We start from the raw sequence: 22,317 nt of genomic DNA on the forward strand, positions 1-22,317 counted from the left end.
CCCAAATTTACTAACAAGTCATCGTTTAAAAAAACAAATTTAATATTTGGATAACCAATTCATCAAAGAAACTTCCCTCTTCACACAGCTTTCTCCAGGTAATCAACCATCTTCTTTGTTATTTATTTGGAAAATACTTTTTCATTTATATGCATGTGCTCGGTGTATTTTCATACTAGCAATAAAAAAAAATTAAGGCAAAAACTTGTGTGATATGAACTCACGGTTCGTATTTTGTGAGACAGATCTCTTATTTGGATAATCTATTAAAAATTAATTTTTTTATTGTGAATATCAGTAGGGTTGACCCGTCTCACAGATAAAAATTCGTGAGACCGTCTCACAACAGACTTACTCATAAATTTATTGTGTTTGGATAGATTGATATCAAATATATTTTTTAATTATAGTCGAGTAAGATCATAATCTTTAAATCCACTTTTTCTATTTTTATACTTATGAATTTCAAGTTAAACCAATATCTAACTTAACGGAATTTGATAATTTGAACAATCATGGAATGGGTTTCTCAAATGTGTGGAAATGTCTATTACGACCAATTCAATCAACATTGTCATAATATATATTTATATATTATAATCAAGCACGGGTGGACAACGTACTCCAAATAATTAACAATTTTTTTAAAAAAAAATTACACGTCAAGCAGTTTTAAGCAACGCAGTAGATGGATGATCAAAACCTGCAGAAGAAGAAGTGGTAAAATTTGAAGAATTACTGTATGGACTGTAGTTCAGAGAATCACTTCCGCTAATACTGTAATTCACACCAGAATTCGTAACCATGTTCATGGAAGGGTTGCAATATATCGGCACCGGCATCATTGCTGGAAGAACGGGCAATTGAGCCTCAAAATTCAGCACATTCATCGCCTGTCGTATTGTGGGCCGATGCCGATTATCTGGATGAACACACCATAGCCCCACATCCAGCAATCTCTCCATTTCTTCACCATTTTGCTCTATTCCTAGATCTTGATCCACCGCGTCGAGTATTTTTCCGGCACCGTAAAGTTTCCACACCCATTCCACTAGTACCACTATATTATTTTCTTGAAATCTGGCATCAATGGCCTTTCTCCCACAAGTGATCTCTAACAAAACGACCCCGAAACTATATACGTCAGATTCTTTGCTGGCCCTGCCGGAGATCACATATTCGGGTGCCATGTACCCTCTCGTCCCTGCCACCATCGTTGTTTGTGACCCTTTGTCGTGATCTACGAGTCGAGCTAGACCGAAATCACCTAGTTTGGCATTGAAGTTTGAATCCAACATGATGTTGCTTGACTTGATATCTCTATGGACCACACATTGATCCCATTCCTCATGTAGATACAACAAAGCCGAGGCTAATCCCTGCGCAATTTTGTATCTAACTTCCCATGTCAACACCGAATTATGTTTAAAGAGATGTGAATCTAAGCTCCCATTTGGCAAGAACTCGTAAACAAGGAGGAGTTCACCTTTTTCGTGGCACCAACCGATGAGTTGGACGAGGTTTCTGTGTCTTAATTGACTAATGATCTTCACTTCTGATGCATACTCTTTTAGCCCTTGTTGTGATCCCCTTGATACCCTTTTTACAGCAACATATGAATTGGTTTCTTTCAAGAAACCTCTGTAAACTCCACCAAATCCTCCTTCTCCGAGCTTCAATTCCTCTGCAAAATTATGAGTTCCACGGGCCAATTCAGCATACAAAAACTTCTTTGCCCCGGTGCCTCTTTGAAATTCGTTATCCATCGATGGGTCTATAGAGTATGCATGTGTATCTCTTGATTCCTTCTCATACTTTTTCTTCTTCAAGAAACAGCCAAAAAATCCCAAAGCAAGAATTAGAATCGGCAATCCAACGCCTAATCCGATAGCTAATCCCAGGACTCCCCGCTTCCTCTTTTGCTTTCCATCTCCAATATTGTTGATCATGGCCGGATCGGGTATTGGGCTCGGGGCTGGCACATTAGGAGTAATATCAAGTGTTAAACTTGAATAAAAATCCCAAGACTTAACAGTATTTCTCTGAAACCATGATCCTGTTGCACCAGAAAAGCCAAACAGAACTTTTTCAGGCATGTAATCTCTAAGATCAATCACGCGGCTGAGGTTACCGTGTGTGACTGTGTTGCTAAAAAAATTTGTAAAATTAACACTGAGAGTCTTCGAACTGCCATTGTAGCTAATCCAAGCTTCATTTTCCCTCCCCTGAGTAATATTATTCTGCCAATCAACGGTTGCAATAGAAACCATGGAATTTATATTAATCCCGACATGTGGGATAGATGGATCGAAATAATTCCGAAAAGTATCAAACTCGACAGCAAAAAATGTCTCGGAAGATGAATTTGCATAATCATTATCTGTATTAAGGCCAATGCTTCGACCACGAGCGTTAGAATTTATGGATGAATAGACCGGAGCAAAGAAGAAGGTGATTCCATCCGCAAAATTGCTTCTCCCACTGGAATCTATCACGAACGAGAAATGGGTCGAGAAATCACACAAATTCCCGGAAGTCTTGTCCCACAGATGCAGCGGCTCAATATAGGTGGCACGGCCCACTGTCTCAACCTGTGAAACACTGAGTTCATTAGGGGTCAGCTGAATCCCTTGGGGTGAGATGTAAGCATCTCCTGTGGCGTTGATGAAGCGATTGTTCTCGTTAGACCCGAAGCTGGCGAAGTTGAATGATAACGAAACCGAAAGAGTTGCAGGGATATTGGAGAAGAAGAGGAAGAAGATGAACAAGATTTCAATGGTTGCTGGTTTCATTTTCTTTTGTGGGAATCTAAGCTTCACCAATGGCGGAAATGGGCATTGTTGCTGATATATACTTTGCTTTTGGTTTCACACACACACACACACACACATATATATATATATATATGTATGTATTTATATATATGTGTGTGTTGACGAATTCAAGCTGTAATTCATTGAAAGGCTCCCTTCTCTGGACGTCTCAACCAAGTTTAAAATACGAACTCATGGATACTATTTTATAACACGGATCTCTTATTTCGGTCATCCTGTGAAAAAATATTACTTTTTATGCTAAGAATATTATTTTTTATTGTGAATATCCGTATGGTTGACCTGTCTCACAGATAAAGATTCGTGAGACCGTCTCATAAGAGACCTACTTCTCAACGAAAGACGATGTTTTTTTCTTTAATCTTTAAACTTATTTAAAACAACATACTATTATTTAATTATTAAAGATGTCACTTTTTTGATAAAATATAGTTTTATCATGAATAAAGTCTTCTAAAGATGTCCACATTGGTGTATGTGAATCTTTTTATTACAATTATTAAGTAAAAAGTAAAAATATAATTTTTTTTATGGATAATTTAAATATAATATCTTTCTCAGTAAAAGATTTATTTTTCATTTAGTTGATCCGCTTCATAGACTTATCGGACATACCTAATTTTTAGCACAAATTTTGCATCAAATGCTCGTGCAATTAAAATAAACAACGCACATTTAAAAAAATTCACAATACAAAAACATTTTTTTTCCTATAATTCGATTATACAGAGAAAATATAGATAGAATGTTACTAATAGCTTTTTACATAACAATATCCTTTTATGACAAAATTCCCCATTTTGCTCGGTTCCTAGATCTTGCTCCGCAGAATCTAGTTTTTTTTTTTCCGGCACCGTGAAGTTTCCACGCCCATTCCACCAATACAAGTTGATCATTTTCTTGAAATCTAACATCAACGGCTTTTCTCCCAAAAGTATTCAGGTCCATGTATTCTTTCTTCCCTCCCACGAGCTATGGGACACGGTACCACAAACAGCTAGATTTGAGCAGTTCTGATATTTTGATCATATCTCTCAACTCCATTATTGTAATATAACGATTCAACATGTGTTACAAAGAAAAGACAATTATATACAAATCATATGCCAAAGTTGAAGTCTGAATCTAAGACTAAGAAGCTGATAATCCGCGATGCAATTGCTGGTTTTGTAACATAGTTACAGTTACCAGCTAGACATGATCAGTTCTAATATTTGGAGCATATCTTTCTCATATAAACTCGGAATTAAGTATTGTTAATTATATGGAAATATAATAGTAATGATTACAATTTTAATGTTTATAACTTTTCTAAAAAATCGACGAATCAAGATTTATAACCAAGAGAAGAAACCAGCTAGACTTTGATCAAAATTCAGCCACTCAAAATCTGCCCGGGCCACTACGGAAGTTTAGCCTTCAAAATCCGACCGGACCACTCTTGAAGTCCAGCTGCCATATTGATATTAAAAAATGGCCAGTAAGACAAAAATGATCATTTCAATGTCAGAAACAGTACATAACCTTTTCAACAGTCATATTCTTGTGTCTAATGTCTATATCATTTTTGGATGTCACAAATACAACACTTTGAAGATCGAACAAAAATCTTTTGTAGAAGATTCAGATCATGAACAACTTATACAAGAAAAATAAGTTAGAATGAGAGCAAGCCAGAGAAGGAGAGTCTTAATAGATATATTAGCCTAGTGAGATTTATCCGAAGTGTGTGATGATATATTTGATAGATAAATATTTTGTAAATGATTAAATTATCACACACACGAGTCACTCACACATATGCATGATAGTTGAGTTTCAAAATTCAGATTAGGTTATGTTTGTTTGGATGTTATCTATGCCAACTGGATGCCACAATGTCCAATTGGAAGTCATAGATACATCAAACGACTAAACCTTTTCTGGTATTTTGTTCATATTTCACAAACCATTTATCCAAATGACAAATGGGAAAAATGGTTGGAAAGAAAATTTAATTCTATATAAGTCATATCTCAGGCCGGTCAGGTTACTTTGGATGTTATCTATGCTAACCGGACGCTGGAAGTTCAAGCTATGGGACACGGTACCGTAAACAGCTAGACTTGAGCAGTTCTGATATTTTGATCCTATCTCTCAGCTCCATTATCGTAACATAACTCTTCAACATGCATTACAAAGATAAGACAATTATATACAAATCATATGCCAAAGTTGAAGTCTGAATCTAAGAAGCTTGACATGATCAGTTCTGATATTTCGAGCATATCTTTCTCATACAAACTCGGAATTAAATATTTTTAATTATATGGAAATATAATAGAAATGATTACAATTTTCATGCTTATAACTTTTCTAAAAAATCAACGACAGCCACTCAAAATCCGCCCAGACCACTACGGAAGTTTAGCCTCCAAAATCCGACCGGACCACTCTTGAAGTCCAGCTGCCAGCCTGATATTAAAAAGTGGTCAGTAAGACAAAAATGATCGTTTCAATGTCAGAAAAAGTACATAACCTTTTCAAACGGTCATATTCTTGTGTCTAATGTCTATATCAATTTTGGATGTGACAAATACAACACTTTGAAGATCAAACAAAAAGCTTTTGAAGAAGATTCAGATCATGAACAACTTATACAAGAAAAATAACTTAGATTGAGAGCAAGCCAAAGAAAGAGAATCTTAATAGATATATTAGCCTAGTGAGAGTTATCCGAAGTGTGTGATGATATATTTGATAGATAAATATTTTTTAAATTATTAAATTCTCACACACATGAGTCACTCACACATATGCATGATAGTTGAGCTTCAAGTTTCAGATTGGTTATGTTTGTTTGGATGTTATCTATGCCAACTGGATGCCACAATGTCCAATTGGAAGTCATAGATACATCAAACGACTAAACTTGACCAATTCTGGTATTTTGTTCATATCTCACAAACAATTTATCCAAATGACAAACGAAAAAATGGTTGGAAAGAAAATTTAGTTCTATATAAGTCATATCATAGGCCGGTCGGGTTACTTTGGATGTTATCTATGCTAACCAGACGCTGGAAGATCAAGCTATGAGACACGGTACCACAAACAGCTAGACTTGAGCAGTTTTGATATTTTGATCCTGTCTCTCAGCTCCATTATCGTAACATAACGATTCAATATGCATTACAAATATAAGACGATTATATACAAATCATATGCCAAAGTTGAAGTCTGAATCTAAGATTAAGAAGCTGATAAACCGCGATGCCATTGCTGGTTTTGTAACATAGTTACAGTTACCAGCTAGACATGATCAGTTATGATATTTCGAGCATATCTTTCTCATACAAACTCAGAATTAAGTATTTTAATTATATGGAAGTATAATAGAAATGATTACAATTTTCATGTTTATAACTTTTCTAAAAAAATCGACGAATCAAGAGTTTTAACCAAGAGAAGAAACCAGCTAGACTTTGATCAAAATTCAGCCACTCAAAATCCTGTCCGGACGACTACGGAAGTTTAGCCCCCAAAATCCGACCGGACCACTCTTGAAGTCCAACTGCCAGCCTGATATTAAAAAGTGGCCAGTAAGACAAAAATGATTGTTTCAATGCCAGAAACAGTACATAACTTTTTCAAACGGTCATATTCTTGTGTCTAATGTCTATATCATTTTTAGATGTCAAAAATACAACACTTTGAAGATCAAACAAAAACTTTTGAAGAAGATTCAGATCATGACAACTTATGATTGAATTATTTTTATTGTGGTGATGATAGTCAAAACCAGTAGACTGCGTTAATAAAATCAGAAGAGAATATAAAAGCAGAAGTTCCCATATTGCTTTACGAAGCAGTACTCTTTGAATACTGATCAGTTTAGAAACACAGAAGCAGAACTTGACTCTTTGCTAAATCAGAACCTATTGTTGTTATATTAAATGTTACCGTTACTTTATCAAGTACGAGTATTAAATGCTTCATTAATGCTGAACAAAGTCATTTAATACGCTTTACCCATTTTAATATATAACAAGACTGATTGTTCTGTAGCCTTTTTGCAGAAACCTTTTTAAACAATAAAGCTGTTTCTATCAGAAGTCAAAGAAGCCGTTTTGATTATAGACGTTGGATTCAAGTTATCTATATATATGGATCAAACCCATTTAGAGATTAACGCTGATTATTTTTTATCTATCCAATGTTATATTGAGCAACAGCGATTCAATCGTTATCTTCCAAGCTCAAACTTGTAGAAAAGCAGTACACGCTTCATATCTTATATCTGATCTTTGGAGATCATTTTGTACTGTTGTTTCTTCACCTCTTCAAGCAAAACACCTTACGATAATTTTCAATAGAAGAGTTTGTAATCTGAAAAAGAGTCTTTTCCAGAACCTTGTTGTATTTGTTTCATTGTGTTGAGAAACTAAGAGTTTCAGTAGGCAAAGGATAAGTCCTACTGAAGTGGGTGTATACAAGTGTTGTACTGTAAAATCCAAAGTCTTTTAGTGATACCTTCTGGAAACAGAAGAAGGGGAGACGTAGAAGATTTTATCTTCGAACTTTCAGAAACAACTATTGTCTACTGCCTACTGTTTTATTATTTTCACACTTAAAATCATCAGATCGTTTTCGCACTATTTATTGTGATATGCTGGTTGTTTATTTGAACAAGATTAGCTACAATCTCTAACAGGATTCTAGCACCCCTTTGCGAAAATCCCCAACCAAAAGAACAAGTTTATTCCCCCCCCCCCCTCCCCCCCTCTAAACTCTATATCGAGCCCCAACAAGTGGTATCAGAGCATTTTTCTCTTGTTCTGAAAATTTACAACAGTTATGGCTCATTTCAGTAAGGTTCCCATGTTCTCAAAAGAAGACTTTGATGACTGGAAGATCCGGATGCAAGCTCATCTTGCAGCCCAAGACGATGACATGTGGTATGTCATCACAGATGGTTCTTTGAAGATCTTAAAACCTAACACTGTTGTTGCTGTTGCTGTTGCTGTTGCTGTTGCTGAGGGAGCGCCTCAAATGGTTGAAAAACCAAGAAGTGAATGGACTAGCGAAGATAAAAAGAAAGCCAATATCGACAACGTCGCAAAGAATATTCTTTATAAAACTCTTGACAAGAACACCTTCAGCAAGATCAAGATGTGTTCTACTACTAAAGAGATTTGGGAAAAGCTGATCCAAATCTGTGAAGGAAATGAGCAGACGAAGGAGAACAAGCTGTTTGTGGCTATGCAAAAATTTGAAAATATCAAGATGAAAGCTGGAGAAACTCTGAACGAGTTTGATGAACGCTTCAGTAGCCTGATTAATGAACTAGCTGCTCTTGGGAAAGAGTATGGCAACAGAGAAATATCACTCAAAGTAATGAGAGCTTTGCTCAAGGAATGAGACATTAAAACTATGGCTATGAGAGTCTCTAAAGATTTAAACAAGTTGGAGCTACATGACTTGTTCGCTGACTTAAAGGCCTATGAGTTCGAACTGGAAGTGAGAAGCGGAGAAGAGCCCTCCACAAATCTGCCAACCAAGGCTCTTGCTGCTACCACTACTAATGTTGCTGCTGTTGCTGCTGCTGCTACAGTTGTTCTACAAGCAGTACCTGCTACCATCATTGAGAGCACTTCTGAAAATACTGCTGAAAAGATCAGCAATGATGCTATGTCTCTCTTTGTGAAGAAGTTCTCCAGATTCATGAAGAAGAATCACCGAGCTTACCAAAACCCTAATCGGAACTTCAAGAAGGATTCACCACCTGGTGACATGGTGTGCTTTAATTGTGGAAAGATTGGTCACTTTATTGCTGATTGTCCAAAGCCTAAGAAAGATGACCATAAGAAGAAGGAACACAAGAGGAATGACAAGAAATTCAGAAGAGACCGCAAAGCGATGATTGCTGACGAAAGCAGATCTAAATGGGTGGATTCTAGTTCTGAGTCTTCCGACTCAGAAAGTCATTCCAGTGAAAGTGATGCAGAAGAGATCAAATGTCTCATGGTAGATATTGAACCAACCTCGACATCTGCAGAGGTACTTGATTTTGACTCTGAAAAATTTACACGAACTGATTTAATTAGAGCACTGCATGACATGGTGGAAGAGTACTCGAGACTTTCTCAATCATTCGAGTAAGTTAAGATTGAAAATCAAGACTTAAAGAATCGAGTCAGTAAGTTCACTTGCTTGCAAGAGAACAACTGCAATTATCTCAAAGTTGAGATGAGTAAATTGAAAACTGAGAATGAAAGAGTAAATGCAGATTACCAGAAGATGTTGTCTAAAAATCAGAAGCTACTATTACTAGTAAATGCATCGAACAAGTCTTCCGTTTCTTTAGAAAATATGCAAGAATTGCAGAAGCAATCCGATGACAGAAGTGGTCTCGGATTCAGCAATAATGAAAGCACTTCTGAAACGAGTACTAAGCCAGAACTGGATAAAGGCAAAGAGAAATTCATTCACTTTGTCAAATCCAGTGTGGTATATGAACCTCAAGTACCAACTGTTCGAGTTGAAAGGAATGTAAGGATTGGACCCAACATGCATGCTGCCTTCAGAAGAGATACAAGCCAGACAACAAGAACAGAAGGGAAGAACAACATTCGAAAATGCATTCTGTTAGAAATAGCAGACCTTCTGTTGCACACAACACTTTGAATACCTGAAGTACAAGTTCACCAAGAATTGTACAAATGTAAGTTCCTAAAGGACTGATAAGGATTGGACCCAAATAGATTGGGTACCAGATACTAAAATTTGTGTTTGCAGGAACAACAGAAGAAAGTCAAAATCAGCAGCTCCACCTGGTATCTGGACAGTGGATGCTCCAGACACATGACTGGACAGAAAAATCTACTATCAGAAGTAATGAGTTGTACTGGACCAAAGATAACATTTGGGGATAACTCAAAAGGTAAAATCGTGGGTAAGGGTAAGATTATCCATGGTAACATTACTATCAATGATGTACTGTTAGTTGAGAATCTTTGCTACAACTTGATTAGCATTAGTCAACTTTGTGATAATGGTTATTCTGTGGCTTTTCAGAAGCACACATGCACAGTTAAAAATGCCGATGAGTCTACTGTATTAACTGGAAAGAAAGAAGGAAATACTTACAAAGTTTCATGGAACTTAGATCATGTTATTGTTCCTACATGTTTAGTTGCCTCTCTTACTGATAAGCATTGGCTGTGGCATAAGAGATTGAATCACCTGAATTTCAAGTCAATCAATAATATCAAGAAGAAGAATATAGTTTATGGTTTGCCTGACATTAATTTCGTTAAGAATCATATATGTTCTGCATGTCAATTTGGTAAACAAGTGAGATCTAGCTTCAAGAATAAATGTAGTAAATCAACTTCAAGGTTTTTGGAATTATTGCATATGGACTTGTTTGGTCCAATCCATATCATGAGCTTAGGAGGAATGAAATACACACTTGTTGTTGTTGATGACTTTTCTAGATTTACATGTGTAATATTTTTTACTGGAAAAGATCAAACCAGTAGCCTACTGATCAAGCTTCTGAAAAAGATTCAAAATGAAAAATCTATTTTCATCATTAAAATTAGAAGTGATCGGGGTACTGAGTTTACTAACAAGATTCTTGAGTTGTACTTAGATGAAGAGGGCATTCATCATGAATATTCAGCTGCCAGAACGCTTTAACAGAATGGAGTGGCTGAGAGGAGAAACAGAACTCTTAAAGAAGCTGCTAGAACAATGCTAGCAGATGCAGATATTTCTCAGCGCTTCTGGACAGAAGCAATCAACACAGCATGTTATACTCAAAATAGAACAATGGTCAACAAACGACATAATCAGACTCCATATGAAATATGGAAAGAGAGTAAGCCTAACGTATCTTATTTTCATGTATTTGGTTGCAGATGTTTTGTTCACAATAACGGTAAAAATTATTTGTCTGCATTTGATTCAAAATCAGATGCTGGATTATTCCTTGGTTATTCTGCAGTAAGCAAAGCTTTTAGAATCTTCAATAATTGAACTCTCAATATTGAAGAATCTGTTCATGTTGTCTTGGATGAAGACAGTAGTGCTCCTGTAAATTCTAACGTGTCGAATTTGAGTAACAGATTAGACAGAATTCATCTAGAACTGGATAGTGAAGATGATGCAGAACCTTTGTAAAAGATGTTCAAAATCTGGAACTAGACATTCCTCTGGTAGAACCAAAAATTCAGACACAAGATTTACCAGAACAAGAAGTGAACATTCCAGAACCTGCTACTGCTCCAGCTGAGCCTATTTCGAATACATCAAACCAGGAAAAAATCTCTTTAAACCCTTTTGTTTGGAAAAAATCACATCCTCCATCCTTGTTATTGGAAATCCAGCAGCTCCTTTGAGAACCAGAAGGCAAATGATTAATGAATACATGCATGCTGCCTTTATTTCTCAGGACGAACCAAAGAAAATTGAAGAAGCTCTTCTGGATCCCAGTTGGATCGAAGCAATGCAAGAGGAGCTAAATCAATTTAAGAGAAATGAAGTTTGGTTTCTTGTACCTAGACCATCTCATCAAGCCGTTATTGGAACTCGGTGGGTATAAAGAAACAAACTAAATGAAGAAGGCACTGTGGTCAGAAATAAAGCAAGATTGGTGGCTCAAGGTTTCAAACAAGAAGAAGGAATAGACTATGATGAGACCTTTGCACCAGTAGCAAGGCTTGAAGCTATTAGAATATTCTTAGCCTTTGCTGCTTATAAGAACTTCAAAGTGTATCAGATGGACGTGAAAAGCACCTTCCTAAATGGTCTACTACAAGAAAAAGTCTACGTTGAACAACCTCCAGGTTTTGTCCATCATTTCTTACCTCATCATGTATTTAAATTACACAAAGCTCTGTATGGTTTAAAACAGGCACCTCGAGCTTGCTATGACACACTTTCGCAATTTCTTGTCAATCATGATTTCACCATCGGCACGGTAGATAAAACCTTATTTACATTTGTTAAGAATAAGCACATTTTGTTAGTATAGATTTATATTGATGACATTATTTTCGGGTCAACTAACCCCAAACTATGTGAAAAGTTTGCTAAGATTATGCAGGAACAATTCGAAATGAGTGTGATGGGACAACTAACATTCTTCCTAGGATTACAGATCAAGCAACTGGATACTGGAATTTTTATAAATCAAGCTAAGTATACCAAGGAGCTACTGAAAAAGTTTTGCATGGAAGCATGCTCTGCTGCTTTCACTCCAATGAGCTCATCTACTAAACTTGATAAGGATGAAAATGGAATTCCAGTAGAGGTAACTCAGTATCGTAGTCTTATTGGTTCTCTGTTATATCTTACTGCCAGTAGACCTGATATTATGTTTGCTCTTTGCATTTGTGCAAGATTTCAATCTAACCCCAGCAGTCACATTATATTGCTGCTAAGCGTATTCTGAAGTGCTTAAAGAGAACTCAAAATGTCAGGTTTATGGTATCCCAATTATTCATCTTTCAATCTTATTGGATATTCAGATGCCGACTATGCAGGTTGCAAATTAGACAGGAAGAGCACAAGTGGTTTTTGTCAATTTCATGGTGATAGGTTGATATCCTGGTTTAGTAAAAAGCAGACTTCCATTGCTACGTCTACTGCAGAAAGCAGAATACCTCGCTGCTGGAAGCTGCTGTTCTCAAATACTATGGATACAACAACAGCTTAAAGACTATGGAGTTCATGCTTCTGAATCACCTATCTTCTGTGACAATACCAGTGCTATAGCAATTACGCAAAATCCAGTACTTCATTCCAGAACAAAGCACATCGACATTAGACATCATTTTATTAGAGATCATGTGCAGAAGAAGGAAATTCGTTAGGAATACGTTTCTACTGATCAACAAGCAGCTAACATCTTTACGATGAGAATAAGTTTTCTTATTTTCGAAACATACTTGATTTAATTGATTTAACTTGACTATTTTGTTATTTCCATCTTGTCAATTACTATCAGTTATTTGTCAGACATTTAACAGTGGTTTGTTTGCAGAAGAATAAGAAGATAGTATTGAATCTACTATAATTTTATTGCAGGAATAATCGATGCCATGTTACATCAGCCAATTGCGAACCTACAGAATCTTGCCACTCGGTTATCCAATTAGTCAGCTCATGGATTCGAAGACCAGTGAATGATTCTGCACTAGAAATCTTTTCTAGCTGATGTCATTCCTTCTAGAGCATCACTTGTAGCAGAACTCTATCAGTAGCAAGCTCAGAAATATGAACAACTTCAAACTCCCGTTTGTACTTCCTCGCTACTGCTCTTTGTGCGCGAGTAGGAGTCAAACCATTTCGTTGTATATTCTGAAGATCTTGCACCTTGAACCATGAAGACATGACCTTTACCCAGATATATTCCTCAATGGTCTTCTTCAGATTTTCCAGATGAGGAAGCATTTCATCTGTGACAATGACATGCGTACTGCTACATGCATCCGAATTACTTGAGTCTGACATATCAAATTGTTGTTTCTTTAACATTTGTTGTTATCTTATTTATAGACATGTTACATTTAATGTTGAAGAAGTTGAAGAGTCTCAAATCAACCGAAACGTTCTTTGAATTACACAGACTAAGTTTTTCTTATCCCTTATTTATTTATGCAATCAATAAAAGCAGTATATAAGCAGAAATATGACAAAATGAGATATTTCATTCATAAAACCAGAAGCGTTACATTGTCCTATCTATTACATTTTGTTGATATCAGCAGTTTGAAGTACTGCAAAGTACTTCAGCAGGAACCTAACTAAGCTCTGCTGAAATTCCCTCTCTTCGCATGATCGTGGTTTGCAAAAGGGGTTATTCCACAACTTAGTCCTTCTAAAAAGGAACAATCTAACTGATTGTTCATATTACATGCCAAGGAAATTCTTCCAAGTCTTCATATTTTGAAAAATGATGTCTTCAGACATCATCTTACGAGAAGCTGGAAATTGTTCTTGCCTTTCCTCTGCTGAATCAAACACTGGAGCAGACTCTGAGAGCATTTTTGTTTCATCCATTTGTAATTTGTTTGAGCACATAACCTAATTTGTGAAATTGCAGGCACTTATATAGAGTCTTGGAAAGCTGAAGAGACGGCTAGCTGACTACTCGAATACCAAGAATCATCTGTCACTCCTCCAGATTTCGTATCTCCTCATTTATTAGTTGCATTAATTTAAGGGGGAACAATATCGTTTTCAGACTGTCACTTTCGTGCTTTGTCAGAAGCAGAAAGGGTGTTTGTCTTTTCGATAAAACAATGTGTCTACTGGTTTTGTATCCAAGTGCTGGAAATATTTTAGCACCTAATGACTTCTAGTAGATATTATCATAAAACGACAAACCCTCTTCTGGATATTTTCAGTAACCGATTGTACAGCCTGCTCTTTTAATTATTTTTCAAATTTTAAAATCATTAGTCACTCTGACACATTCTGTATAACTTTTCAAATATTCAACTGTAAACATATTGACACGTGTCCTTATGTTTCACTGACGGCTGTACATTTCTGAATATTAACCGCCTCTTTTCATTTCTTTTCACTTTTTACGATTCCAGACTTTTGCCTACCAGCTACTGATTTCTTTTGCTCACATTTCTCTTACAGATCTTACCTCAAATTTACCTTGTTTACAGAAATGGTCGAGCTTACACGTTGAACGCTTATCAAGTCAACTTTGCCTCCATCCTAAATATCAAGGATGAATATCTTGTCAAGATGTTTCAAGCTATTAAGAAATCCGGTCTCAGAAAATTCTTTAAGGCACCTGCTGTTATTTACAAAACTGATCTTCCGGATTTCTATCCCAGAGCAAAGGTTATCGAAGGGAAAATTGTCTATTCTCAAGGAGATGTATCTATCGCAATTGATGCCGCTCTTCTGGGATCGACCTTCTTTCTCCCTTGCCAGGGATTTCAAAATTTTCTGATATTTCTAAGGAAGATATGTCGGATGCCCTCGTTACGTATTCAGCTTCTGGAGAAGAACTCTCTCCATCCTGTTTTAAGAAGCTTTTGAAGATGAAATTTCAAGTGCTCGCTGACATTGTCGCAAAAGCACTGTTGCTAAAAGCCGGAACGTTCGATCGGCTGACCAAAGAAAAAGTTCAAGTGATGATTGCCATCACTTCGGGGTATAAGGTGGATTGGAGTTCATTCTTGTTTTGAAACATGAAGGATATGGTTCTGAGGAAGAGTTCTTGTTTTGCTGTTCAGATCAGCAAAATGCTTAAGGATGCTGGTTTTTCCCTCAATACTGAACATGACGCTTCCTATGTAACAATGGCTGATGCTGACAATGTGCTTGCATTAAAGCCAAAGCCATCCGTTGCTGAGTACATTGCCTTGAAGAAGGAAGTGGGAGATGTCCAAACTGAGGCTCAAGGACCTCAGAAGAAGATAAAGAGAAAAAGAGTGGTTATCTCCACTGATTCTGACAAACGGCATCTGGGAAGTCTGCTGCTCCTACCAAAGTATCTCTACTAGCAACCCCTAGCAAGAAGAAGGCTCGCATGGTGCTTCGCATCAAGAAAACAACAACCATTGCTGACTTGGACATTGTTCCGTTGAGACAAGTGTTTCCAGAAGCCACCTCTTCTGTGCCAGAATTAGTCCCTGCTTCTCGACCAGCAGCCACTTCTACTGCAACCACTTCATCTACTGCCCCAGTTTTTAGACCAACTTCTGGAGTTTTTATTCATGAATCCTCTGCAGGATCTTCTCCTTTTCGACCCGTATTGCCTGTCTCATCATCCGGTAAAGGCAAAGGAAAACTTGTTGAAGAACCACAATCTCACGCCGCCAAATCATTTGTTTCAACTGGTGTTGATCTTCATCTGGAAGAAATTGAGAATTCTGCAAATGAAGAAACGAATTTCTTTGACGAATGGCATAAGGTTCGGGTGTTTCATCCTCTCTTTTATTTCAGGACAAAAGGAATTTTCGGAAGATTGATGAAATATGAGGAGAAATTTTTTAATCTTGCCAAGACTAAGAAAGTGATTGAAGCAATGAGACGGCGAAGCTTCATTCTTGAGCAGCTTAAACGACAGAAGCTGGAATCTGTGTTGAAGACTCTTCAATCAAATTTTGATGCATCGATTCCAACTGCTGCTCAAGATCAGAATGTGATCCATATTCTCTCTGACCGTTTGCGATTGATGAATGAGCAACTTCTTGCTCAAGAACAGACATTTGGAGAATCTGTTCAATATTCAGTAGTCTACGTTCCAGACTTTGATCAGAATAAGCCAGTTGAGGAAAGGACTACAGCTCCACCAGAAGCTAAGGTCTCTAGTACTCCTGCATCTCCGAAACAGCCTACTCAGTCTTCTTCTCCCTTACTGCCAAATTTACATATTTTCTCTGCTGAACATCAAGAAGAGATGGTAGCTATCTTGAGCGATCAAGTTCCAGCAGTTGAACAACTGGAGGCCATGGAAGTCGAGCAATCAGAAGAAAGAACACTTCTTGAGCCTTCTGCTGCTGCTGAAGGATCCTCTGCTGAACAGATTACTGCTGTTTCTACCAGTCCAATAGATCCTACTTCTTCTACTGCCTTAGCTGTTCTTCCCACTGAGTCACCTACTCGTATTGCTCACATTGCGCATCTAGCTGAAATATCTGAACGCATGCTTGCTAGAAGTCCATCCTCAGATGAAGAACGCTTTGATCTTGACTTTGAGATTGATATGCTGAAACGGAACATTGACAGAATTTCAGAGTTCATCAAACATATGTCTTTTGAACATGCTGGTGAGGTCAACGCTACCAAATTCTTCCGAGATTGCATAACGGATAATGTCGTTAAAATGGCAGAATCGTTAGCTAAGCTTGAAGTTGAATCTGAAATCTTTAGGAAGAATGTTTTGGCCAGTCACGCCAACATAGTTCTCGGACAATCCGATGTTCTACGAACTGTTGCAGATCATGAGTCATCTTTACGTTCAATATCGACTAAAATGGAGGCTACTGATTTGAAAATGGAATCCATCGATACCAAGATTGAGTCCCAATCTCAATCTCTTCAGATCCTAAATGATCGTGTTTCGAATCAAGTCCCATTCTTGGAGATGATGAATGACAGCATTATCAGTCTTTCGAGCCGCATGGATGAACTGCTAACTCGCCTTGATGCCAAAAAAGGGGGAAGCAATGAGTAGAAAAGAAGTAAGGACAGAGGAAGGTAGATCGGAGGACATCATCAAGCAGAATCATCTTTTAGAAGCCAGGATCCTCAAGATGACGATGATGCTCTTTTCAAAGACATTGGGACTGATGATTAATCTTTGCGATTAATATTTTTTTCAAAACTCTGATTTACTGTTTACTTACTTCTCAATCATTTGGTTACAATTGCTATCTTTTATAATTTAACTATTCTCTTCTTCATACTAACTTCTAGGTTTTGACATCACCGCAAAGGGGAAAATTGTTAGACTTAATTTAATTGTGGTGATGATAGTCAAAACCAGTAGACTGCGTTAATAAAATCAGAAGAGAATATAAAAGCAGAAGTTCTCATATTGCTTTACGAAGCAGTACTCTTTGAGTACTGATCAGTTTAGAAAAACAGAAGCAGAACTTGACTCTTTGCTAAATCAGAACCTATTGTTGTTATATTAAATGTTACCGTTACTTTATCAAGTACGAGTATTAAATGCTTCATTAATGCTGAACAAAGTCATTTAATACGCGTTACTCATTTTAGTATATAACAAGACTGATTGTTCTGTAGCCTTTTTGCAAGAACATTTTTAAGCAATAAAGCTGTTTCTATCAGAAGTCAAGAGCCGTTTTGATTATAGACATTGGATTCAAGTTATCTATATATATGGATCAAACTCATTTAGAGATTAACGCTGATTATTTTTTATCTATCCAACGTTACATTGAGCAACCGCGAATCAATCGTTATCTTCCAAGCTCAAACTTGTAAAAAAGCAGTACACGCTTCATATCTTACATCTGATCTTTAGAGATCATTTTGTACTGCTGTTTCTTCGCCTCTTCAAGCAAAACACCTTACGATAATTTTCAATAGAAGAGTTTGTAATCTGGAAAAGAGTCTTTTCCAGAACCTTGTTGTATTCGTTTCATTGTGTTGAGAAACTAAGAGTTTCAGTAGGCAAAGGATAAGTCCTACTGAAAGTGGGTGTGTACAAGTCTTGTAGCTGTAAAATCCAAAGTCTTTTAGTGATACCTTCTGGAAAGTGAAGAAGGGGAGACATAGAGGATTTTATCTTCGAACTTCCAGAAACAACCATTGTCTACTGCCTACTAGTTTTATTATTTTCACACTTAAAATCATCAGATCGTTTCCGCACTATTTATTGTGATCTGCTGGTTGTTTATCTGAACAAGATTAGCTACAATCTCTAACAGGATTCTAGCACCCCTTTGCAAAAATCCCCAACAAATGAACGAGTTTATTCACCCCCCCTCTAAACTCTATATCGATCCCCAACAACTTATACAAGAAAAATAAGTTAGAATGAGAGCAAGCCAAATAAGGGGAGTCTTAATAGATATATTAGCCTAGTGAGAGTTATCTGAAGTGTGTAATGATATATTTGATAGATAAATATTTTGTAAATTATTAAATTCTCACACACACGAATCATTCACACATATACATGATAGTTGAGCTTCAAAATTTGGTTGAGTGACAATTTTTACACAAGGCATTAAAGATTGTTTTTGTAATCTTAGCATAAGAGACGTTAAAACTTATGCGGATTGTGAGGTTGCGGTCTACAATTGAGAGTGTGCTGGAAGTTTCGATTAGACAATGGATAAGTTCTAAGTCGAAATATTATTGATACTGTTTTTAGATATTGTTGAAATATTTTATGTGTCTTTCAAATACCAAAATGTTGTATATAAAGTGTTTGATAAACACGAAAACTCATGTGAGACGGTCTCACAGGTCAATTTTGTAAAAGAGATATTATATATGGGTCACTCACGAAAAAATATTACTTTTTATGTCAAATATATTAATTTTTATTGTAAATATGGACATAATTGATTCGTCTCACGAATAAAGATCCGTGAGACCGTCTTATAAAAGACCTACTCTTTGATAAATGCTTCAATCAAATCGTATTTATTAATCAAAGTTCATATCTTTTAAATGCTTTACAAAATATTTAATCGCTTTTTAGAGAGATTATTTTGAGTTTCTTCCACTTTGTTATAAACCAAATTTGATTTAATTTCTCGGTGCTCGATTCATTGTTGATTCAATAATGAGCTATTATAGCTCGAGTTTGAATTTTTTTAAAAAAGTGTTTATTCACATATTCTAAATTTTAATCTGATCCAACAATCACTCAAATTGATTGAAACTCAAATGGATCACCATATGCAAAATATATTGCTATAAAGAAAGAAAATATAGGATTCTAATTCACATTAAATCAATTTTCTTAAAAAATATTGACAAATCATTTAGATCTTAATTATATATCAGATCTCGAGTCTATAATCTTTAAAAATATTAAAAAATATTAACTTTGATCATTAATCATAATGAATATCAACCAAGCTTAGATTTTGATCAATATTCATCAGGAATATTAATAAATCTTATATCTTAATATCTGAAATCATAAGTCTAATATTATTTAGGATTATAGACATATTGTTAGATTTTTAAATCATAGATCTGTCTAGGTTATCAATTCTAAAGTCAATATTGATATATATTAGATTTTGCTAAATATCAATATTAAACCGTATTGTGTATGATTGTTCTACCTCAGGACATCAAATGATTTGTTTTGAAAAATATAATTTTTAATAATAAGTTGTGCTCGGAGAACAACTTGAAACAAAAAACATAAAATCCATTCAAATAAAAAATATATTTAAAAAAGAAAAAGAAAAACGGAAACCAATCCAAGGACCAAGTTGACTTAAGAAACCACGGAAATGAAAAAATTATTCGTGCAAGTAGGAATTCCACAACTTGAAAATGGGTTACGTGACTTTTTTACATATATTAGATTTTATATCATTGTTTAGGAATATCGTAAATCATGTTATGAATAAGTAAAAATTTATGGTAAAAAATAAAAATCGCAAACTCTCAAAATTTACCAAATTACACACTTTATAAAATTTTTCTCTCTACTCAATTGTGATTTTCTTCACAAATAAGATATCTATTTATAGAATTTCTTTACAAATAATCTAAAAATAAATTCATCGTTACATACATCATCACAGACTAATTTTCAATATTTACAACTCTTATTTTCAACATTCAAATATTCAATACACATATTTTAAATATTAATTTTCAACACTCCCCATTGTGATGATGATTATAATGATTGTCTTATGTGTTGTTATACTGCCTCGTTAAAAATCTTACTAGGAAAAATCCATTGGGATAAAAACCATAGTAAGGGAAAAAGAGTGCAGTCACGTAAACTCTCCTTCATGTTGACACGAACAATTCTTCACAAATTTCGTAGATTGCGCATCTCAATATTATATATGTGCTTTCTGAATATTATCGTAGGAAGTGCCTTTGTGAAGAGATCTGATGAGTTTTCACTTGATTGAATGTGACGAACATCAATATATTTATTCTTCTCAAGCTCCTTGGTGAATGCGAAGAACTTAGGAGGAATATGTTTAGTTCTGTCGCTTTTTGTGTATCTTTCTTTCATTTGAGCAACACATGCAGCATTCTCTTCATATAGTATAACAGGCTTCTCGTCGAATGATAATCCGCATGAGATTTGGATAGGTTGGCTCATTGATTTTAACCACACACATTCACGGCTTGCTTCATGTGGTGCAATAATCTCGACATGATTTGATGAAGTTGTTGCGAGTGTTTGTTTCTGTGAACGCTAATAAATTGCAGTGCCTCCACGAGTAAATACATATCCAGTTTGAGAACGTGCCTTGTGTGGATCAGATAAGTATCCAGCATCGGCATAACCAATTATACTTGGATTAGCATCTTTTGAATACAAAAGTCCCAAGTCTGTCGTTCCTTGTAGATAACATAATATATGTTTAATTCCGTTCCAGTGTCTCTTTGTTGGATATGTGCTAAATCTTGCCGATAAATTTACGGCAAAAGATATATCAGGCCTTATACAATTTGTAAGATACATAAGGGCACCGATAGCACTTAGATATGGTACTTCTGGACCAAGAATATCTTCATCATCTTCACATGGACGGAATGGATCATTTTCTATATTTAATGATCTAACAACCATTGGAGTACTTAAAGGATTTGATTTATCCATATTAAAACGTTTAAGGATCTTTTCTGTATAATTTTTCTGGTGAACAAATATTCCACATTCTTTTTGTTCAATTTGTAAACCCAGACAATACTTGGTTTTTCTAAGATCCTTCATTTCAGATTCTTCCTTCAAGTATGAAACAACTTCTTGAATTTCCTTATTCGTTCCAATGATGTTTAAATCATCAACATATACAGCAATAATTACGCATCCGAATGTTGTTTTCTTAATGAAAACACAAGGGACATATTGAATTATTTACATAACCCTTTTTCATCAAGTGATCACTTAGCCGATTATACCACATTGGCCGGATTGCTTTAAACCATATAATGATCCTTGTAATTTCACAGAATAACATTCTCTGGGTTTTGAACTTTGTGCTTCAGGCATCTTAAATCCTTCAGGGACTTTCATATATATATATATTACTATCAAGTGATCCATATAAGTAAGCTGTAACAACATCCATAAGACGCATTTCTAAATTTTCAGATACCACCAAGCTAATCAAATACTGAAACGTAATTGCATCCATCACGGGAGAATACGTTTCTTCATAATCAATTCCAGGCCTTTGAGAAAAACCTTGTGCAACAAGTCGAGCTTTATATCTTACTATTTCATTTTTCTCATTTCGCTTTCGAATAAAAATCCATATGTATCCAACAGGTTTTACACCTTCCGGTATAAGGACTGTAGATCCAAAAACATTACGTTTATTTAGCGAATCTAATTCAACCTGGATGGCATCTTTCCATTTTATCCAATCCTGTCGATTTTTACATTCACCAAAAGATTTTGGTTCAGGATCTTCATTATCATTTATGATGTCGATTGCCTCATTATAAAAAAATACATCATCAATTTCTTCTATATATTTTCGGTTCCATATTTTTCAGTAATAATATAATTGTAGAGATTTCATGATTCTCGTCAGTTTGTGGTTCTGACAGAATATTTTCATCATCATGTGTTTATTCAGGAACATCATTCTCTATTTTGTGATCATCATGTGTTTCTTCATTAACATCATTTTTCTATTTTGTGATCATCGTGTTTCTCTATGAATTTTTTTTTCGAGGATTTTTATCATTGGAACCGACTGGCCTTCCACGCTTCAGGCGTTTTACAACATCACGAGTTTTTTCAATTTGTTTATTTGGAATTTCAATT

At 35.7% G+C, this 22,317-nt stretch overlaps 1 protein-coding gene across 1 annotated transcript; it reads right to left on the reverse strand.

Moving 5' to 3' along the window:
* Positions 1–571: 571 nt before the first annotated feature.
* LOC142527316 (L-type lectin-domain containing receptor kinase IX.1-like) lies at positions 572–2,868 on the reverse strand. The gene has a single exon (XM_075632082.1). The coding sequence runs from the start codon at positions 2,790–2,792 to the stop codon at positions 663–665; it is 2,130 nt and encodes a 709-aa protein (XP_075488197.1). The 5' UTR covers positions 2,793–2,868; the 3' UTR covers positions 572–662.
* Between the last annotated feature and the right edge of the window lie 19,449 nt (positions 2,869–22,317).

The sequence above is a fragment of the Primulina tabacum genome, chromosome 15, assembly GCF_025594145.1.
Source record: "Primulina tabacum isolate GXHZ01 chromosome 15, ASM2559414v2, whole genome shotgun sequence".
Taxonomy (NCBI): domain Eukaryota; kingdom Viridiplantae; phylum Streptophyta; class Magnoliopsida; order Lamiales; family Gesneriaceae; genus Primulina; species Primulina tabacum.

Coding starts and splice junctions, on each gene's coding strand:
- LOC142527316 (XM_075632082.1), bottom strand. CDS start 2,792: ATGAAACCAGCAACCATTGAAATCTTGTTCATCTTCTTCCTCTTCTTC.